We start from the raw sequence: 13592 nt of genomic DNA, 5'->3' as shown, positions 1-13592 counted from the left end.
TCTCTGATGTGATATGAGGCAAAAAGAATACTAATGGGAGGCGCTTTCTTCGGGGCAAAATTTCTGCGCCGCCAAGGCTGCCACTACTGCGTCGCCGGAAACGACAAGGAGAAGAGAAAGAGCGGAAGAGCTGAGAGTAGTAGTGTTATCAGGAGAAGAATAGTAAGAGGAGGAGGAGAAAGAAGTTTGAGTGTAAATGATGATGACGATGGAAAAACAGTTAAGAGGGAGAAGAAGAAGAAGAAGAAAATAAAATGCGTGATTATCCCGGGATTTTTGCGAGGACACGAGAGTTACCGGGAGATGCGAGAGCACGTGGAGACGGTTTTGAAGGAGTTTCGAAATTCTTTGGAGGAGGAGAGTAATCTCGACGTGTTGGACGTTTCCGTGGCGAAAATTGAGAGAGATTGGTGGATTCCGGTGACTTTTCGAGGAGAAAGCTTGAGGAAAATCTTGGACGCGATCGAAGACGCCATCGCGTTTCGACCTGCAAAAGAGAGCGACGACGACGACGACGAAGAGGAGACGAGAATTATTTTGATTGGGCACAGCGCGGGCGGTTGGATTGCTCGGCTCTTTCTCGGCGGGAAATCGATAAAGTACGACGGGAAATTGTACGAAGGATACAAAGCTAAAACCGTGGCGGCGCTCGTCACGCTAGGTACGCCGCACAACAGCGCAGAGGCGTATCCGTTTGGGCGGGTGAAAGAGGTGCGAACGAGAGAGAAATCGTCAATAAACGGAGGAGATGACGACGAGGAGACGAGTTTACAAGAAACGCGACGATTATACCCGAACTGTTTCCACTCGGGGATGAAGTACGTAACAGTACAAGGCACCGGCTTCAAAGGCAGACCGTTCAAATTTACCGACTTCATATCATCCATCTCGAACACGACGACGACGAAAACGACGGACTGGAAAACTTTATTCGAGGAAATCAAGCACGGCATTTCGTATAAAACCGATTGTCAGGACGCGAGCGCCGACGGCGATAGCGTCACGTGCGTCTCGTCCGGCCTCGGATTAGGCCCGGAAGCGATCGAAGTCGCCATCGAAGGCGTGAAACACGAGAAGGACGATATTTATCCGTGGTACGGAAGTTTAGACGTCGTTCGAACGTGGATGCGCCCTGTACTCGAGATGTTGTTTTAGCGTTTAAACAGTTTTATTATAGAGTGTATCTCTCTCGCTTCTTCATAAAAAAGTCACACAAAAGAGTTGCACATCGTGCGCGGAGAAGAAGAAGAAGAAGAAGAACGAGAGATGAGCACGCCTCCTCGCGTGCGCGTGGAGCTCTGCTCGTCTTCTTCCGACCGCTCGAAGAAGAATAAAAAGCTCGTCCTCGACGTGCCGTCGTCGTGTAAAACAGTCAAAGACTTCATCGAGACAAAGTTGGCATCGATATTTTCCAATCGACGGCGGAAAGACATGACGACGAAGAAGAGCGGAGGACTTCGATTGTCCTTGGACGGAGGCTACGAGTTGCTCGAATCCAGTCCGATGAACATTTTGAGAGACGACGAGCGAATCACAGCGAGGTACGGCGAAGAAAGCAGCAGCAGCAGCGAAGAGGAAGAGGAAGAGGAATTAGATACAAAAACGAAGAAGGAGGAAAAATTTAGGAGTCGAAGCGCGGAACGGAAAGCGAATAAAAGAAGGATGAAAAGAGAAGAGAAAAGAGTACGTGTAGAAGGAAAAGGCGATGGTGGTGGTAGTGGTGGCACGGTGCCGAAGAAGAAACGAAGAATAGAACTCGATAGGAGTAACATTATTAGCGCGGGTAGAAGCGCGGGCGGCGGTAGGAGCAGTGGTAGCAGTAGCAGTAGCAGTAGCAGTAGCGGCGCGAGAGAACGAGAGGCGAAAGTGAAGTCGATAACCGAAGGCGGTTTTCCGGACGAGAAGAGAAAATGCAAAGAGAAAGAAAAACAAGAAGAAGAAGAAGAAGAGACGGAACGGTATGCAATCAAAGCGTTTGAAAAGTTGAGAGCGCAGAAGAGGTTTGGGAGGAACAACGCGTTAGTCGATTGGCCGAAGAACGAAAAGGAGTGGCGAAAGGTAAAGAAGATGAAACCTCACGATTACGTCATACATAACGAGAAGATTGAAGAACAGTTTAGCATAGAGGAGAACGGGAAGTTAGCGGAGGACGACCCGCTCGCCGCGTGGATGCATATTTTTAGGTGCGACGAGAACGTGGACGATATGCTCGCAAAGGAAGAGTTGGAGGAGAAGAAAGCGAAGCTTTTAGGCGAGGATAGGAAGACGATGCAAAGAGCGAAACGAGTGAAGGATATATCGAATGTTCTGCGCTCGGATATTTTAGCGTACAAAACGTTGACGATTAACGAAACCGATGGCACTCCCGAAGTGTCCAAATGGCTAAGAGGTTCTGTCCAATACGTAGACGTGAAGAATAAAACGATCAGACTTCGTCCGAATCCAGAGGATCGGGCGATTTCAGCCGGGCAATTGTGGTTTGAGAAAAATTTACCGGCGCCACCTCCTTACCAATCAAACGGTCTTTTAGAGCTTTCTTTTGACGATTTTGCTGAAATTGTGTGCATTGGTGGACGTTCGATTTGGAACCAGTTGGACGCGACGGCTGTGTTCAGAGACGTGCCAAAAGAGTTGAGAAACGGCGCGGGGTTAATACCGCCGTCTGCGCTAGGTGTTCCGCGCGGACACGCGCCAACACGAACGCAAGAACAAGCTGGAAGAGAGGACGATCTACAACAACAACAACAACAACAACAACAACAACTAGAATGGTGCGCGAACGACAAGTGCGCTGGAAAAGAGTTGCACTTGAAACGTGATTGTCTCGAAGGCTTATCCGCGGAAGAGTTGGAAGCGAGAGGTATGATTTTACTCCACGACGAAGAAAACGCCGCACATGGCGGGTACCGCTATTTTGTCCGTCCAGAGAACGCGTTTGGAAAAATTCTCAAAGACCATCAAGCGCGATACCTCGTCGAAACGATCGAAAGTGACCCTCGCGCGGAGACGGAAGTGCGCCAAGAAGCCGAAGATACCATCGAAAGATTAAACGCGTTGAACAAAGCGATCGGCCCGATGCGCCCTTTATCGCACTTATCGCGCGATTGGCGCGTCAACCCGAACGCGCAAGCACCATTGCCAAGTTGGTGCAAAGGCGAAGCCGTACCGTTAGCCTCCGATGCGATCGTTCCCGCATCTGAAGTCGAAGAGAAAGAAGAAGAGAAAGAGACGAGAGCGACGCCTGCGCCATCCGTCGCGCCGCCGAGGAGTAACAGCAACAACAACATAAACAACAACAAAAAGAAAAAGAAAAAGAAATTCTCAAACAAAAGCGGCGGCGTGGGTGCCGCACTTTCGCGTTTCAGAGACGTCGGTGCGTTGTAAATATCATCTCACTTTTGAAAAACATTCTCGTTTTGCGCGCAATAATATTTACTTTCTTCCATTGTTGTTACCTCGTTGTTTTACTTCACAAAAAGTCGAGAGTGAGACACAAAGACAGTGGGAGGATGGGCTCGTCCTCGCGCCATCGCGCTCGACAGCACGTCCCTAAACACGACGTCCAGGAGACCATCGAGAATCTCTCGCACTCGAAGCCTCCGATCTCGACGACGACGGAAACGACGACGAATTCGAAATCCATCGCGGGGGATTCCAAAACGGGGGAAACGGATGGGACTTCGACGAGTCGAACGATGCAGAAGCAAACGGTGATGAACGCGATCGACGCGTTCCACCAAAACATCAGGAATAATACTACTCTTCAAACGACGGATGTAGAGACGAGCAGCAGGTCGTCCTCGTCCTCGGAGGAAACCATACGTAGCGTTGGGAAAGAAATGATGGCAGACGATATCGAGGCGGCGTGTGCCCCCTTGAAAAGAACAACAGAGAGGAACGGAGAGCGAAGAGCGCTCGCGCCGGATGCGCGAAACGGTCAATCACCACCCGAAGAAGAAGAAGAAGAAGAAGAAGAAGTAGAAGAAATAAAGAATATTAAAGAAACGAAACGGAGAAGCGAGAGGTGTTACGGATGCGCGAGTTGTGCGTATTACTGCTCGCTGAAAGAGTGCGAGTTTTGCGCGAGCATGTTGGTGTTGGTTTCGTCGTCGATGATGAGAGATACTCTTAAAGGTGGTGGGACAAAAAGACGAGAAGCAAAGACGACGGGTACAATAAATCATCACCATCATCGATCGAGTCGGTTTACGTGTTGCGACATCGACCGATTGCGAAAACGCGCGAGAGAAAGAGAAGGTGAAGAGGACGAAAAAGTTTGGTTAGTCGCGCACGGGAACGTGTACGAAGCGTCTGCGTTTGTGCGCTTTCATCCAGCCGGGAGAGAGGTGATGATGAAAGGCGCCGGGAGAGACAATTCCGAGGATTTTGACATGCACTCGAAAAGGGCGAGGGAGGTGTGGAGAGAGTTACGGGTCGGTGAGTTGATCCAGTGCCCAGAGAGAGGGTTTGGAGGATATCAACCCAAACCCGGGTTTTCGGTCGAGCAGTGTACGATTATGTAATAGCAGATTAGCAGTTTGTAAAACTTTTAGAGATGACGCTTAGCGCTTAGTAGTCCCTATAGTGAAAGCGCGTTGATACTACCATTGGTATACACGTGCTCGTATATAAAATCAAATCAATAATGAATAGTGTTACATACTACCTTAGGTAGTATTACTCTTGTTGTTTTTCTCATTAAAACTACGAGATGATAACTTTGTCCGTATCGCTACTACTGCTCTTGCTAAAAAAAAGCGTGATTTGTGTGTTGTTATATAATAGTACATTTCTTCTCCTGCTTTTCATTCACTCCATGCCGACGATTTTCATCTTCTCGACTAAAGATCGACCAAACGACGCTTGCACGGAGTTCATCGCGCGAGGATTTTCCATCACAAATTCTCTTAATTTGTGTGTGTCCCAAACCATGACTTTCGCGCCTTCTTTTTCAACGACGACGGTACCGAAAGCGGCACCGTGACTCAACGCCATTTCGCCGACAAACTTGCCTCTTCGCAAGATATTTTTACTAATATTATTATTAGCCGGCAAGGAGGCGCTCTTCTTCGTCGTGGCAGCCGTCTTCTCTCGCGCGCTCGCCGCAACCGGTACCACCGAATCGTCTAATGTCAACGCAACTGCACCGTCTACAATCGCGTAAATGTTTGTATTCACCTTCCCTTTGACCGCAATAACATCGCCTCCTTTCAACTCTTTCCACTCGCCGAGTTTCACCAACTCTTTGAAATCGCTCGGGTGAATCTGGTGCGTTCGATACGTCTTTGTCGTTTTCTTCGGCGCCGCCGATACTACTTTCTCGCCGCGACTGTTCGTCTCTTCAACTTCCGACGACGACATCGTCACCACTTCTTTCTCTTTGACTTTAAAGAACGCATCGTACACCTCCCTCTCCTCGCTCGTCAAATCTTTCAACGATTTTTCGCTGTACTCGTTCAACATCTTCGCTATCCAAATCATATTCACCCCTACGAACAACACGTTCCATCGAATCGGCAACCACAACGGCTTCTCTCTAAAAAACTGGAAACAAATTTGCGCGGTAAAACTCGCCGTGGCTAAACATCGCAACAAGAACGGATCGTCGACGACGTAGGACCATCCGAGCAAAACAAACGCCGAGTGGCCGCACAGCTCGGTAAGCGTCATGCCGTTTCTACTGGACGAGGACGTGCACCGTAAAAACGGTATCGTCTTTTGGAAAAACTGCATCTCGTTGAGCTTCATATCAGCGATGGAGCATATTTTTGGAAGTAACCGGAATTCTCCTTTCGCGCTGTGTTGTTGCGTTTGTTGTCCGGCGGCGACATCCGAGGCGAACGTCCTTCTTCTCGCTTCTTTCCTCATCATCCCTCTTTTCGCGAGGAGGAGTTCTTTCTGAACAACTTTAACGCTCGCCGAGGAAGAAGACGACGACGAGGAAGAAATCAAACGCCGCGGGATGGTTGTCGTCGCGCATTTTTTTATCGCACTCGACCCACCAACACCCACCGTCGTCGTCTCCTTCAACATCATCATCATCATCAATCCGCTTTTCGTAGTATTTCCCGAGGAGGAGGAGGAAAAAAAAGCACCACCACTCGCTGCTGCTCGTTTCCTTCCTTCTCTCGCCGCGAACGACAAAAACATGATGGTTCTCTCTCTCTCTCTCTCTCTCTCTCTCTCTCTCTCCGTGTTAACAGAGGGGTTCTTCTTCTGTCCCTCTTCTTCTTCTTAGTTGTCTTCTTCTGTTTCTGTTTCTCACGACGTTTCGGGGATGAAAACAAAACAACAAAACACGAACGAAATAAAATCACAGCCACAAACCAAAATTTTGATGAGAGAAATCTCCTTTCTCAAACCGCCCAAAAACATTCATGTGTTCAACTCCTCAACTGTATGCATGGCATTTTCTCCCCATATTAAAAGTCTTTCAAAGAAAGGACGCTCTCGAATGACGACGAATATAAAACAATGTCCTTTTATTGAAAGAGAGCAGCGTTGCAAAAAAAGCTGATTGATGATGTCTGCAGAAGGAGTTACGACGAGAATGCGGAAGAGGAAGGTTGGTCAGAGAGATTTATGGGACGTGATTGTGAAGAACGACGATATTTGTTTTAAACACATTCTGCCGAGATTGAATTCGACGGATGTGAAATTCTTGTACGGAGTGAATACAGAGACGAGAGCGTTGGTGAAGAGATCATCTCGCGCGGGTGATTTGAAAGAGAAGTTTAAATTTGAAGAGATGTCGTCGATATCGACTTTGGAAGTTGCTTGGGAGAATCGACGGGGGTTGTGGAAGGACGAAACACTTTTCTGCGTTCGAGTTGCTTGTACGAATAAACTCGAGTTGCTCAAGTGGGCGCGAGAGGAGAAAAAGTGTAAGTGGGATAAATATACGATTATTGCGGCCGCACAAAAAGGTAATCTGGAAATGGTGAAGTATTGCGTTGCAAAGAAGTGTCCTATCAATGAGACGGCGTGTGCAGGTGCTGCCTGGAAAGGTCATCTCGAGGTACTCAAATACTTACACGAAGAAGCGAAAGCGCCTTGGGATTTGGATACTGCCAGTTGCGCGGCTTTTAATGGTGATCTTCACATACTCGAATATCTTGTTGAACGCAAGTATGATAAATATAGCGTGTTGGCGTGTGCGAATACAGCCGAAAAAGGTCAGTTAGACTGTTTGAAGTACTTGCGCGAAACCGCCAAAGCGCCTTGGGACGCCGACGCCGTACGAAAAGCGCACGAGAACAACCACCCCGAATGTGTACAATACCTCCTCGACAATAACTGTCCGTTACCGTTTGGTTGGCGATACGAACATGGAGAGCTACACACGATTTAAAATCATAGGTATCATTCATCAACAAAAAAGAATACGAGGAGCTTCTTCCGATTTCGAATGCGCGAAATACGCGGAGAACGCAGAGAGACAATACATACATAGAGATATGGTGCTAGAAACAGCTCAGAATTGAAATTAAGAGAAACACACGTACAAAAAGCAAAAAGAAAACCTGTCATCACGCCGACTTCTCACGTTATTACTAACCGCAATACTATTGGCGCCCAACGTGGCTTAATTTCGCTGTGCTGATGGGAAGCGATGGATTTCACGTGGTATGAACGACAGATAAGAGTTAAACACAAAATAAGGAATATACTTGTTTTACATTTAGTGTTTCAAGGAAAAAATAAAATTCTCAGCACTACTCGCGAGAGAGAATTTCCGCACACAACAACACACTCGCGCACGCGAAAGAGAAAAAGAAACAGACAGACAGACAACGAAGATCGAAAAAACAAAGAGTTGAGAGAACGATGGAGGCGTCGTCTCGTGCGCTTTCGTTTTCCTCAAAATCGAGGTTTAGTGTGAGTAAAAGCGCGACTGCTCTTACGCAAAGGAGGACGAGGACGAAGGGAGAATTGGACGACAATTATTATCATCATCATCATCATCGTCATCATCTTCGTCGCGAGAGTAGAAGTCATCGGAGAAACAGCGCGTCGTGTTCTTCTTCTCATAATAATTCTTACGACGATTCGTTTAGTAGCACTCGTCCTCGGAATCGTCGTCGTCCCCGGGGTCATCGCGAGAATACTACGGAGGAAAAGGAGGAAAAGTACAGAAGGCGAAGGCGGCTGCAGAGTTTTTCGTCCAATTCGTTCTTCGAATCGGCTTCCTCTTCCTCCTCTTCGTCTTCAAATACAAACAATAACGCTCACAACAACAACTCAAACAACAACTCAAATAACAACAACAACTCTAAAGAGAGAGAACTGAGCTCGAGCAGTTTGTGGTGGCGTTGCGCGAAACTGCCGATGTATTCGGTGGCCATAATTCCCGTTTTAGTCGCTGCTTCTTCGGCGAGTTATCTTAACCTGATTGACCCAAAAATTGGCGCGAGCGCGATGAACTTGACGTTACGTTTACTCTTAGGCGCGTGTTCGGTGATCGCGTGGCTGAACATATCGAACGACGCGTGGGATTATCAGACTGGAGTGGATAGTGGGAACAGGAAACCGGAATCGATTGTGAATTTATTAAACGGAGACGTCAAGGCGGCGCACGTGACGAGCGCGTTCTTTTTAATCGCCGGGGTGGTGACTTTGTTGCCGCTTTTTGCAAACGCACCGGCTGTGGCGCCGATGGCGTTGTTGCTGGCGATCGGGTGCGGGTATGCGTATCAAGCGCCGCCTTTGCGGTTGTCCTATAAAGGGTTGGGGGAGCCGTTGTGCTTTACCGCGTTTGGACCTTTGGCGACGAGCGCGTTTTTCGCGGTGTTTGCGGGCGCAAACTTGCCGAGTTTTTTGAACGTGCCTCCGTTGTTATGGGTCAACGCGTGGATGGTTGGCGTGACGACGAGCATGATTCTATTCGCCAGTCATTTGCACCAAAGAGAAGGGGACGAGGTGAGCGGGAAGTTGTCGCCGTGCGTTCGATTCGGCGTGGATTTTTGCGTCAGCTCGATTCAACACGTCGTTTCCGCCTATTACGCCTTGATCGCGACGTTCGTCTCGTGCGGATGGTTACCTTCCGTTGCCGGAGCGATGATTTTTATCACCTACCCATTAGCGAGAGCGATGCAAAACTACGCGTTGGATAACGTGGAAAACGAAAAGATGTTGTTCAAGACGAAATATTTCGCGGTGAGATGGCACGTGGCTCACGGCGTAGCGTTAGCCTTTGGGTTATGGTTGAGCAGAAGATTAGCAGTGCCGTTTTAGAAAAACGAGAAAAAAGTTAGGGAACAGCAGCAGCGAGAAAGAAGTCCGAAAAAGCGCTACTGCTGTGTAATACTACTACCAACATAATAAGTAATAATAATACCGGATGAATCGGAGAGAAAAGCGAAGAGACGCGATGCGCAGCCGCGACGACGAAGAGTATAATGTAATAAAACTATCGTCAAATCATATTTAAGAAATGCTCCCCTCCTCAACGACACGCACCACGCGCGAAGAGAAGAAGAACAGAAGAACAAGAACACCAGAAGAGAGAGCGAAAAATAAATCGCACGCTTTACTAAAATCCACCAAAAGCTCTTCTTTTGACTGAAACGTAAGTGTCTTTTCACCCCACAACTAACGAACTCATATCTCTCCTTCTTCCATTCTTTTCTCTCTTAGACTCTCTCTCGCGCAAAGCACTCGATACATCGAAAGAATAAACGAACAAACAGATACACTCTCTAATACTCTCTACCGACGATGGGGTGTTGTTTCTCGTCGACGACCGCGACCGACGACGAAAATGAAAGAAGAAGAAGATCAACGGGGAGAAACGCATCGTCAAATCACAATCGTCAACGAATCACCAACAACGCGCGCCGGGAAATGGACGGACGGTTTCGCCAACATCAACACCGAGGCCATCGGCAAACGATGTCCTCGGAGTACGTTTTCGGGGTGAAGAATCCGTTCGCGAAGTTTATGATGGGAAATGGGTCTCAAGAAGAAGAAGAAGACCAAGAAGACCGAGGAGGAGAGGAGGAGGAGGAAGAGCAGTTGGAGGAGGAAAAGAGCGCTTCGGCGATCCAGAGCGACAACAAAGAAGAAGAAGGAGACGAGATGGAAGAAGGTTCGGAAACTACCTCGAACAAGGACGAACAGGAGGTGAGACTGTTGAAAAAAGGGAGATTAAGCGACGATCGGGAGAGCGGGAATAAAGTGGAATCTTTGTCCGCGTCGTTTATGCGGAGGGGCTTTGGCGTCGGCGCGAGCGGGAGTAGTAATAAAAATAATAATAAAAAAGGCAAACATCGAAGGACGGAATCGGAGCCGCCGCCGAAAGTTACTGGTCACTTTCGTAACAACAACAGTAGCAATAGCAGCGGGAAGGAGCCGCCGAGCGGCGGGCGAACGTCGCGGATGTCCAGGTTGATATCTCCGATTGTTATAAACGATAGTTATAAAGCGTTCGAAGACGACGGAGAAGACGAGCAGCAAGCGCAAATAGAACAGAAGAACGTCGTCCGGCGAAGCGCGACAACTGGTGCGACAATTGCATCCACTTCCACGTCGAGGCACTTTAGAAGTCTTTCCCTCGTACCGGCGGCGAAATTTGAAAGAGACGGGTCGAACAACGGCAAAGAACCGAACGATTTGCGCGCCTCCATCTTCCAAGCGCTCGAAAAGAGTAACAACAATAACAAAGACGATGTGCAACAACACGAAAAAGAAGAAGACCGTCCATCGACACCTTTTGACGACACCAACTGTTGCCCAACCTGTTTCGAGGAGTACCAAGAAGATAACCCGAAAATCACCTTAGCGTGCGCGCACCACTTCCATCTCGCGTGTATCGTCGAATGGAACGAACGAGGTCACAGCGAGTGTCCGACGTGCATGACCGACGTCGGTTTTTACATGGACGACGACGAGTAATAGTTTGAGATATAAAAGGAAGAAACTTCTTCTCCTCTTTATCATCATCTCATCATCAACAACATCATCATTTCAAAAATCGCTTTTGTAATAAATTCTGTATCTAAAAAATACGCGATAATAGATCTCTCTGCTTCACTTTAAAACGCAAACAGTTGCGCGATGACGCTGATGCTCCCAGCATCGTCGTCGACGACGACGGCAGTATTTCGAAGCAGCAGCAGCGGGAGAAGAAAGAACCACGGGGCGAAGAGAATGTTGAGGGTTCGCGCGTCGTCGTCGTCGGAGAAAGAGACAAAGAAGCGCGCAAAAGAAGAAGAAGAAGTTCCTCCTTCGGTTTTGGGACCATCGCACGCGACGATCCACTCCTCGAGCGTGGAGAAAGAAACGATTGAAGTCGTCACGGACGATCCTCGCGAGCAGTTGAAACGGTATCAGGAGAAGTATCGGTATTCGATTCGGCACCCGGGTGCGTTTTGGGCCGAACTCGCGTACGAGAACTATAGTTGGGAAAATCGAGACGAGTTTTTCAAACACAACGAACACAACGAACGCGAAAATTTCGACGCGAGGAAAGGCGACGTAAACGTCGAGTTCTTTAAAGGCGCGAAGACAAATATAGCGTACAACTGTTTGGATCGAAACATCGAGAAAGGTTTAGGAGACGCGCCGGCGATTATTTTTGAGTCCGACGAAGGCTTCGAGCGAGAGAAGCGGTGCGAAACGCTCACGTATTTGGAGTTGAAAGAGAAGAGCGATAAGTTAGCCAATCACTTGATTTACGTGTGCAACGTGAAACCGGGGGATGTGGTTGTGTGTTACTTACCGATGATTCCAGAGGTTGTGGTGACGATGATGGCGTGCGCGAGGATCGGCGCGGTGCATAACGTCGTTTTCGCCGGGTACTCTGCGGAGGCGTTGGCGAAAAGAATCATCGATAGCGAGGCTAAAGTTTTGGTATCGGCGGCGATGTCGTATCGAGGCGGAAAGGCGATTGAGTTGTTTAAGATTGTCGCCGAAGCGGAAAAAATTTGCGAGATACAAGGGCATCGAATCGAGGAAAGAGTGTGTCACTTTAACTTGCCCGGATCGGAGCCGCACACGGATTGGCCAAAGGAAAAAGCGGAGATATTAGCCGCGTACAAACAACGACACGGAGGTAATGAAATGTCACCCGCTTGGACGGACGCGCCGCACGGCATCATGCGTCCATATTATGGTTTATGCCTTCTTGAAAGTAGGAAACTGACGCTAACTTATAACTCTCTTCTCTTTTTGCTTTGAAAAATAACAGGTTTTGATTTGGCGTTGGACGAGCAAGAGTCGCGACCTCCGCCGGTGACGATCTGGCGCGACGCGGAAGACCCAGCGTTTATTTTGTATACGAGCGGGTCAACGGGCGCACCCAAAGGTGTCGTTCACGTGATTGGCGGATATATGGTTCACGTCGGGGAGACGATGAAAGAAGCGTTTAACGTAAAAGCTGGCGACGTGACATTTTGCACCGCAGACGTCGGATGGATAACGGGTCACTCGTATCTTGTCTACGGTCCGTTACTGAACGGTTGCACCTCGATTTTATACGAAGGTAAACCAGATTACCCGAACGCGAGTCGATTGTGGGAAATTTGCGACAAATATCGCGCAAAAGTTTTATACACCGCACCAACTGTTATTCGATCTTTGAAGAAACAAGGCGACGAGTGGGTCACGAAAACGAAACGAGATTCTTTGGAGATCTTAGGAACGGTTGGAGAACCTATCGGCGAATCCGCGTGGACGTGGTTCCACGACGTCGTCGGCGAGGGAAAGTTGCCAATAGTTGATACGTGGTGGCAAACCGAAACCGGCGGACACGTCATCTTATCTTTACCGAACGTCGGCGAACAGAAACCGGGGAGATGCGGATTACCTTTCTACGGATGCATTCCTGCGATTCTCGACCCGCAAACCGGGAAAGAATTAGATGGACCAAACGTGGAAGGTCTGCTCGCGTTAAAACCTCCCGCGTTACCTGGGATGTTTCGCGACATTTACAAAAATCACGAACGATACGTCAAGTCGTATTTTCAAGAGATTGACGGGTACTACGTCTCCGGCGATGGCGCGAGAAGAGACGAAGATGGGCAATACTACATCACCGGGCGAGTCGACGATGTAATCAACTGCTCTGGTCACAGAATTGGCACGGCTGAAGTCGAAAACGCGCTCGCTCGGAACGTGTTTGTAACCGAAGCCGCGGTCGTAGGCATCCCGTCTGAGATTAAAGGCCAAGAGTTGTTCGCGTTTTGCTCGCTGAGAGAAGATATTCAATTTTTGAAAGAGAAAGCGGAATTGAAATCATCCAAGTATACCCCGGAGCAGTTGATTGTAAGAGATCTCATGGACACATGCGCGAAGGAAATCGGTTCGTTTGCAAAACCAACCGGTGGGATTTTGCTTCTCCAGCCAGGCACTGGAATTCCCAAGACGCGCTCGGGAAAGCTCGTTCGAAGAGTTTTACGCAAGATTGCCAAAGGTGATTTGACGGGTGACTTTGGAGATTTAAGCGCGGTGGCGAATCCAGAATCGATTCAATGCATCATCCAAGCGAAGAAAAAAGCGAACGAAGCGGAAAACTAGAGAGAGAGAGAGAGAGAGAGAAATGAAGCGCAATGCGCGATACATACACAACCAAACATCATCAATTTTTTACTACC

At 48.4% G+C, this 13592-nt stretch overlaps 8 protein-coding genes across 8 annotated transcripts; 7 read left to right on the top strand and 1 right to left on the bottom strand.

Annotated features, from left to right (window-relative positions):
- Positions 1–33: 33 nt before the first annotated feature.
- On the top strand, positions 34–1155 carry Bathy12g01620 (predicted protein; the record flags this gene model as incomplete). Its single annotated transcript, XM_007509802.1, has 1 exon — positions 34–1155. The coding sequence occupies one exon, from the start codon at positions 34–36 to the stop codon at positions 1153–1155; it is 1122 nt and encodes a 373-aa protein (XP_007509864.1).
- A 111-nt stretch (positions 1156–1266) lies between these two features.
- Bathy12g01610 (predicted protein) lies at positions 1267–3384 on the top strand (the record flags this gene model as incomplete). Its single annotated transcript, XM_007509977.1, has 1 exon — positions 1267–3384. The coding sequence occupies one exon, from the start codon at positions 1267–1269 to the stop codon at positions 3382–3384; it is 2118 nt and encodes a 705-aa protein (XP_007510039.1).
- Positions 3385–3509: 125 nt separating this feature from the next.
- On the top strand, positions 3510–4523 carry Bathy12g01600 (predicted protein; the record flags this gene model as incomplete). The annotated part of the gene is made up of 1 exon (XM_007509928.1): positions 3510–4523. One exon carries the CDS (start codon positions 3510–3512, stop codon positions 4521–4523), a length of 1014 nt encoding a protein of 337 aa, XP_007509990.1.
- A 286-nt stretch (positions 4524–4809) lies between these two features.
- Positions 4810–5868, bottom strand: Bathy12g01590 (predicted protein; the record flags this gene model as incomplete). Its single annotated transcript, XM_007509917.1, has 1 exon — positions 4810–5868. One exon carries the CDS (start codon positions 5866–5868, stop codon positions 4810–4812), a length of 1059 nt encoding a protein of 352 aa, XP_007509979.1.
- Positions 5869–6523: 655 nt separating this feature from the next.
- On the top strand, positions 6524–7351 carry Bathy12g01580 (predicted protein; the record flags this gene model as incomplete). Its single annotated transcript, XM_007509750.1, has 1 exon — positions 6524–7351. One exon carries the CDS (start codon positions 6524–6526, stop codon positions 7349–7351), a length of 828 nt encoding a protein of 275 aa, XP_007509812.1.
- Positions 7352–7827: 476 nt separating this feature from the next.
- On the top strand, positions 7828–9234 carry Bathy12g01570 (1,4-dihydroxy-2-naphthoate octaprenyltransferase; the record flags this gene model as incomplete). The annotated part of the gene is made up of 1 exon (XM_007509829.1): positions 7828–9234. The coding sequence occupies one exon, from the start codon at positions 7828–7830 to the stop codon at positions 9232–9234; it is 1407 nt and encodes a 468-aa protein (XP_007509891.1).
- A 609-nt stretch (positions 9235–9843) lies between these two features.
- Positions 9844–10893, top strand: Bathy12g01560 (predicted protein; the record flags this gene model as incomplete). Its single annotated transcript, XM_007509762.1, has 1 exon — positions 9844–10893. One exon carries the CDS (start codon positions 9844–9846, stop codon positions 10891–10893), a length of 1050 nt encoding a protein of 349 aa, XP_007509824.1.
- A 162-nt stretch (positions 10894–11055) lies between these two features.
- Bathy12g01550 (acetyl-coenzyme A synthetase) lies at positions 11056–13515 on the top strand (the record flags this gene model as incomplete). The annotated part of the gene is made up of 2 exons (XM_007509664.1): positions 11056–12130; positions 12188–13515. The coding sequence occupies 2 exons, from the start codon at positions 11056–11058 to the stop codon at positions 13513–13515; spliced, it is 2403 nt and encodes an 800-aa protein (XP_007509726.1).
- Positions 13516–13592: the final 77 nt, after the last annotated feature.

This window comes from Bathycoccus prasinos (genome assembly GCF_002220235.1).
Source record: "Bathycoccus prasinos genomic : Chromosome_12".
Classification (NCBI taxonomy): Eukaryota; Viridiplantae; Chlorophyta; class Mamiellophyceae; order Mamiellales; family Bathycoccaceae; genus Bathycoccus; species Bathycoccus prasinos.
Note: the sequence above shows the minus strand (reverse complement) of the source record. Positions and strands in the feature narration are given on the sequence as shown.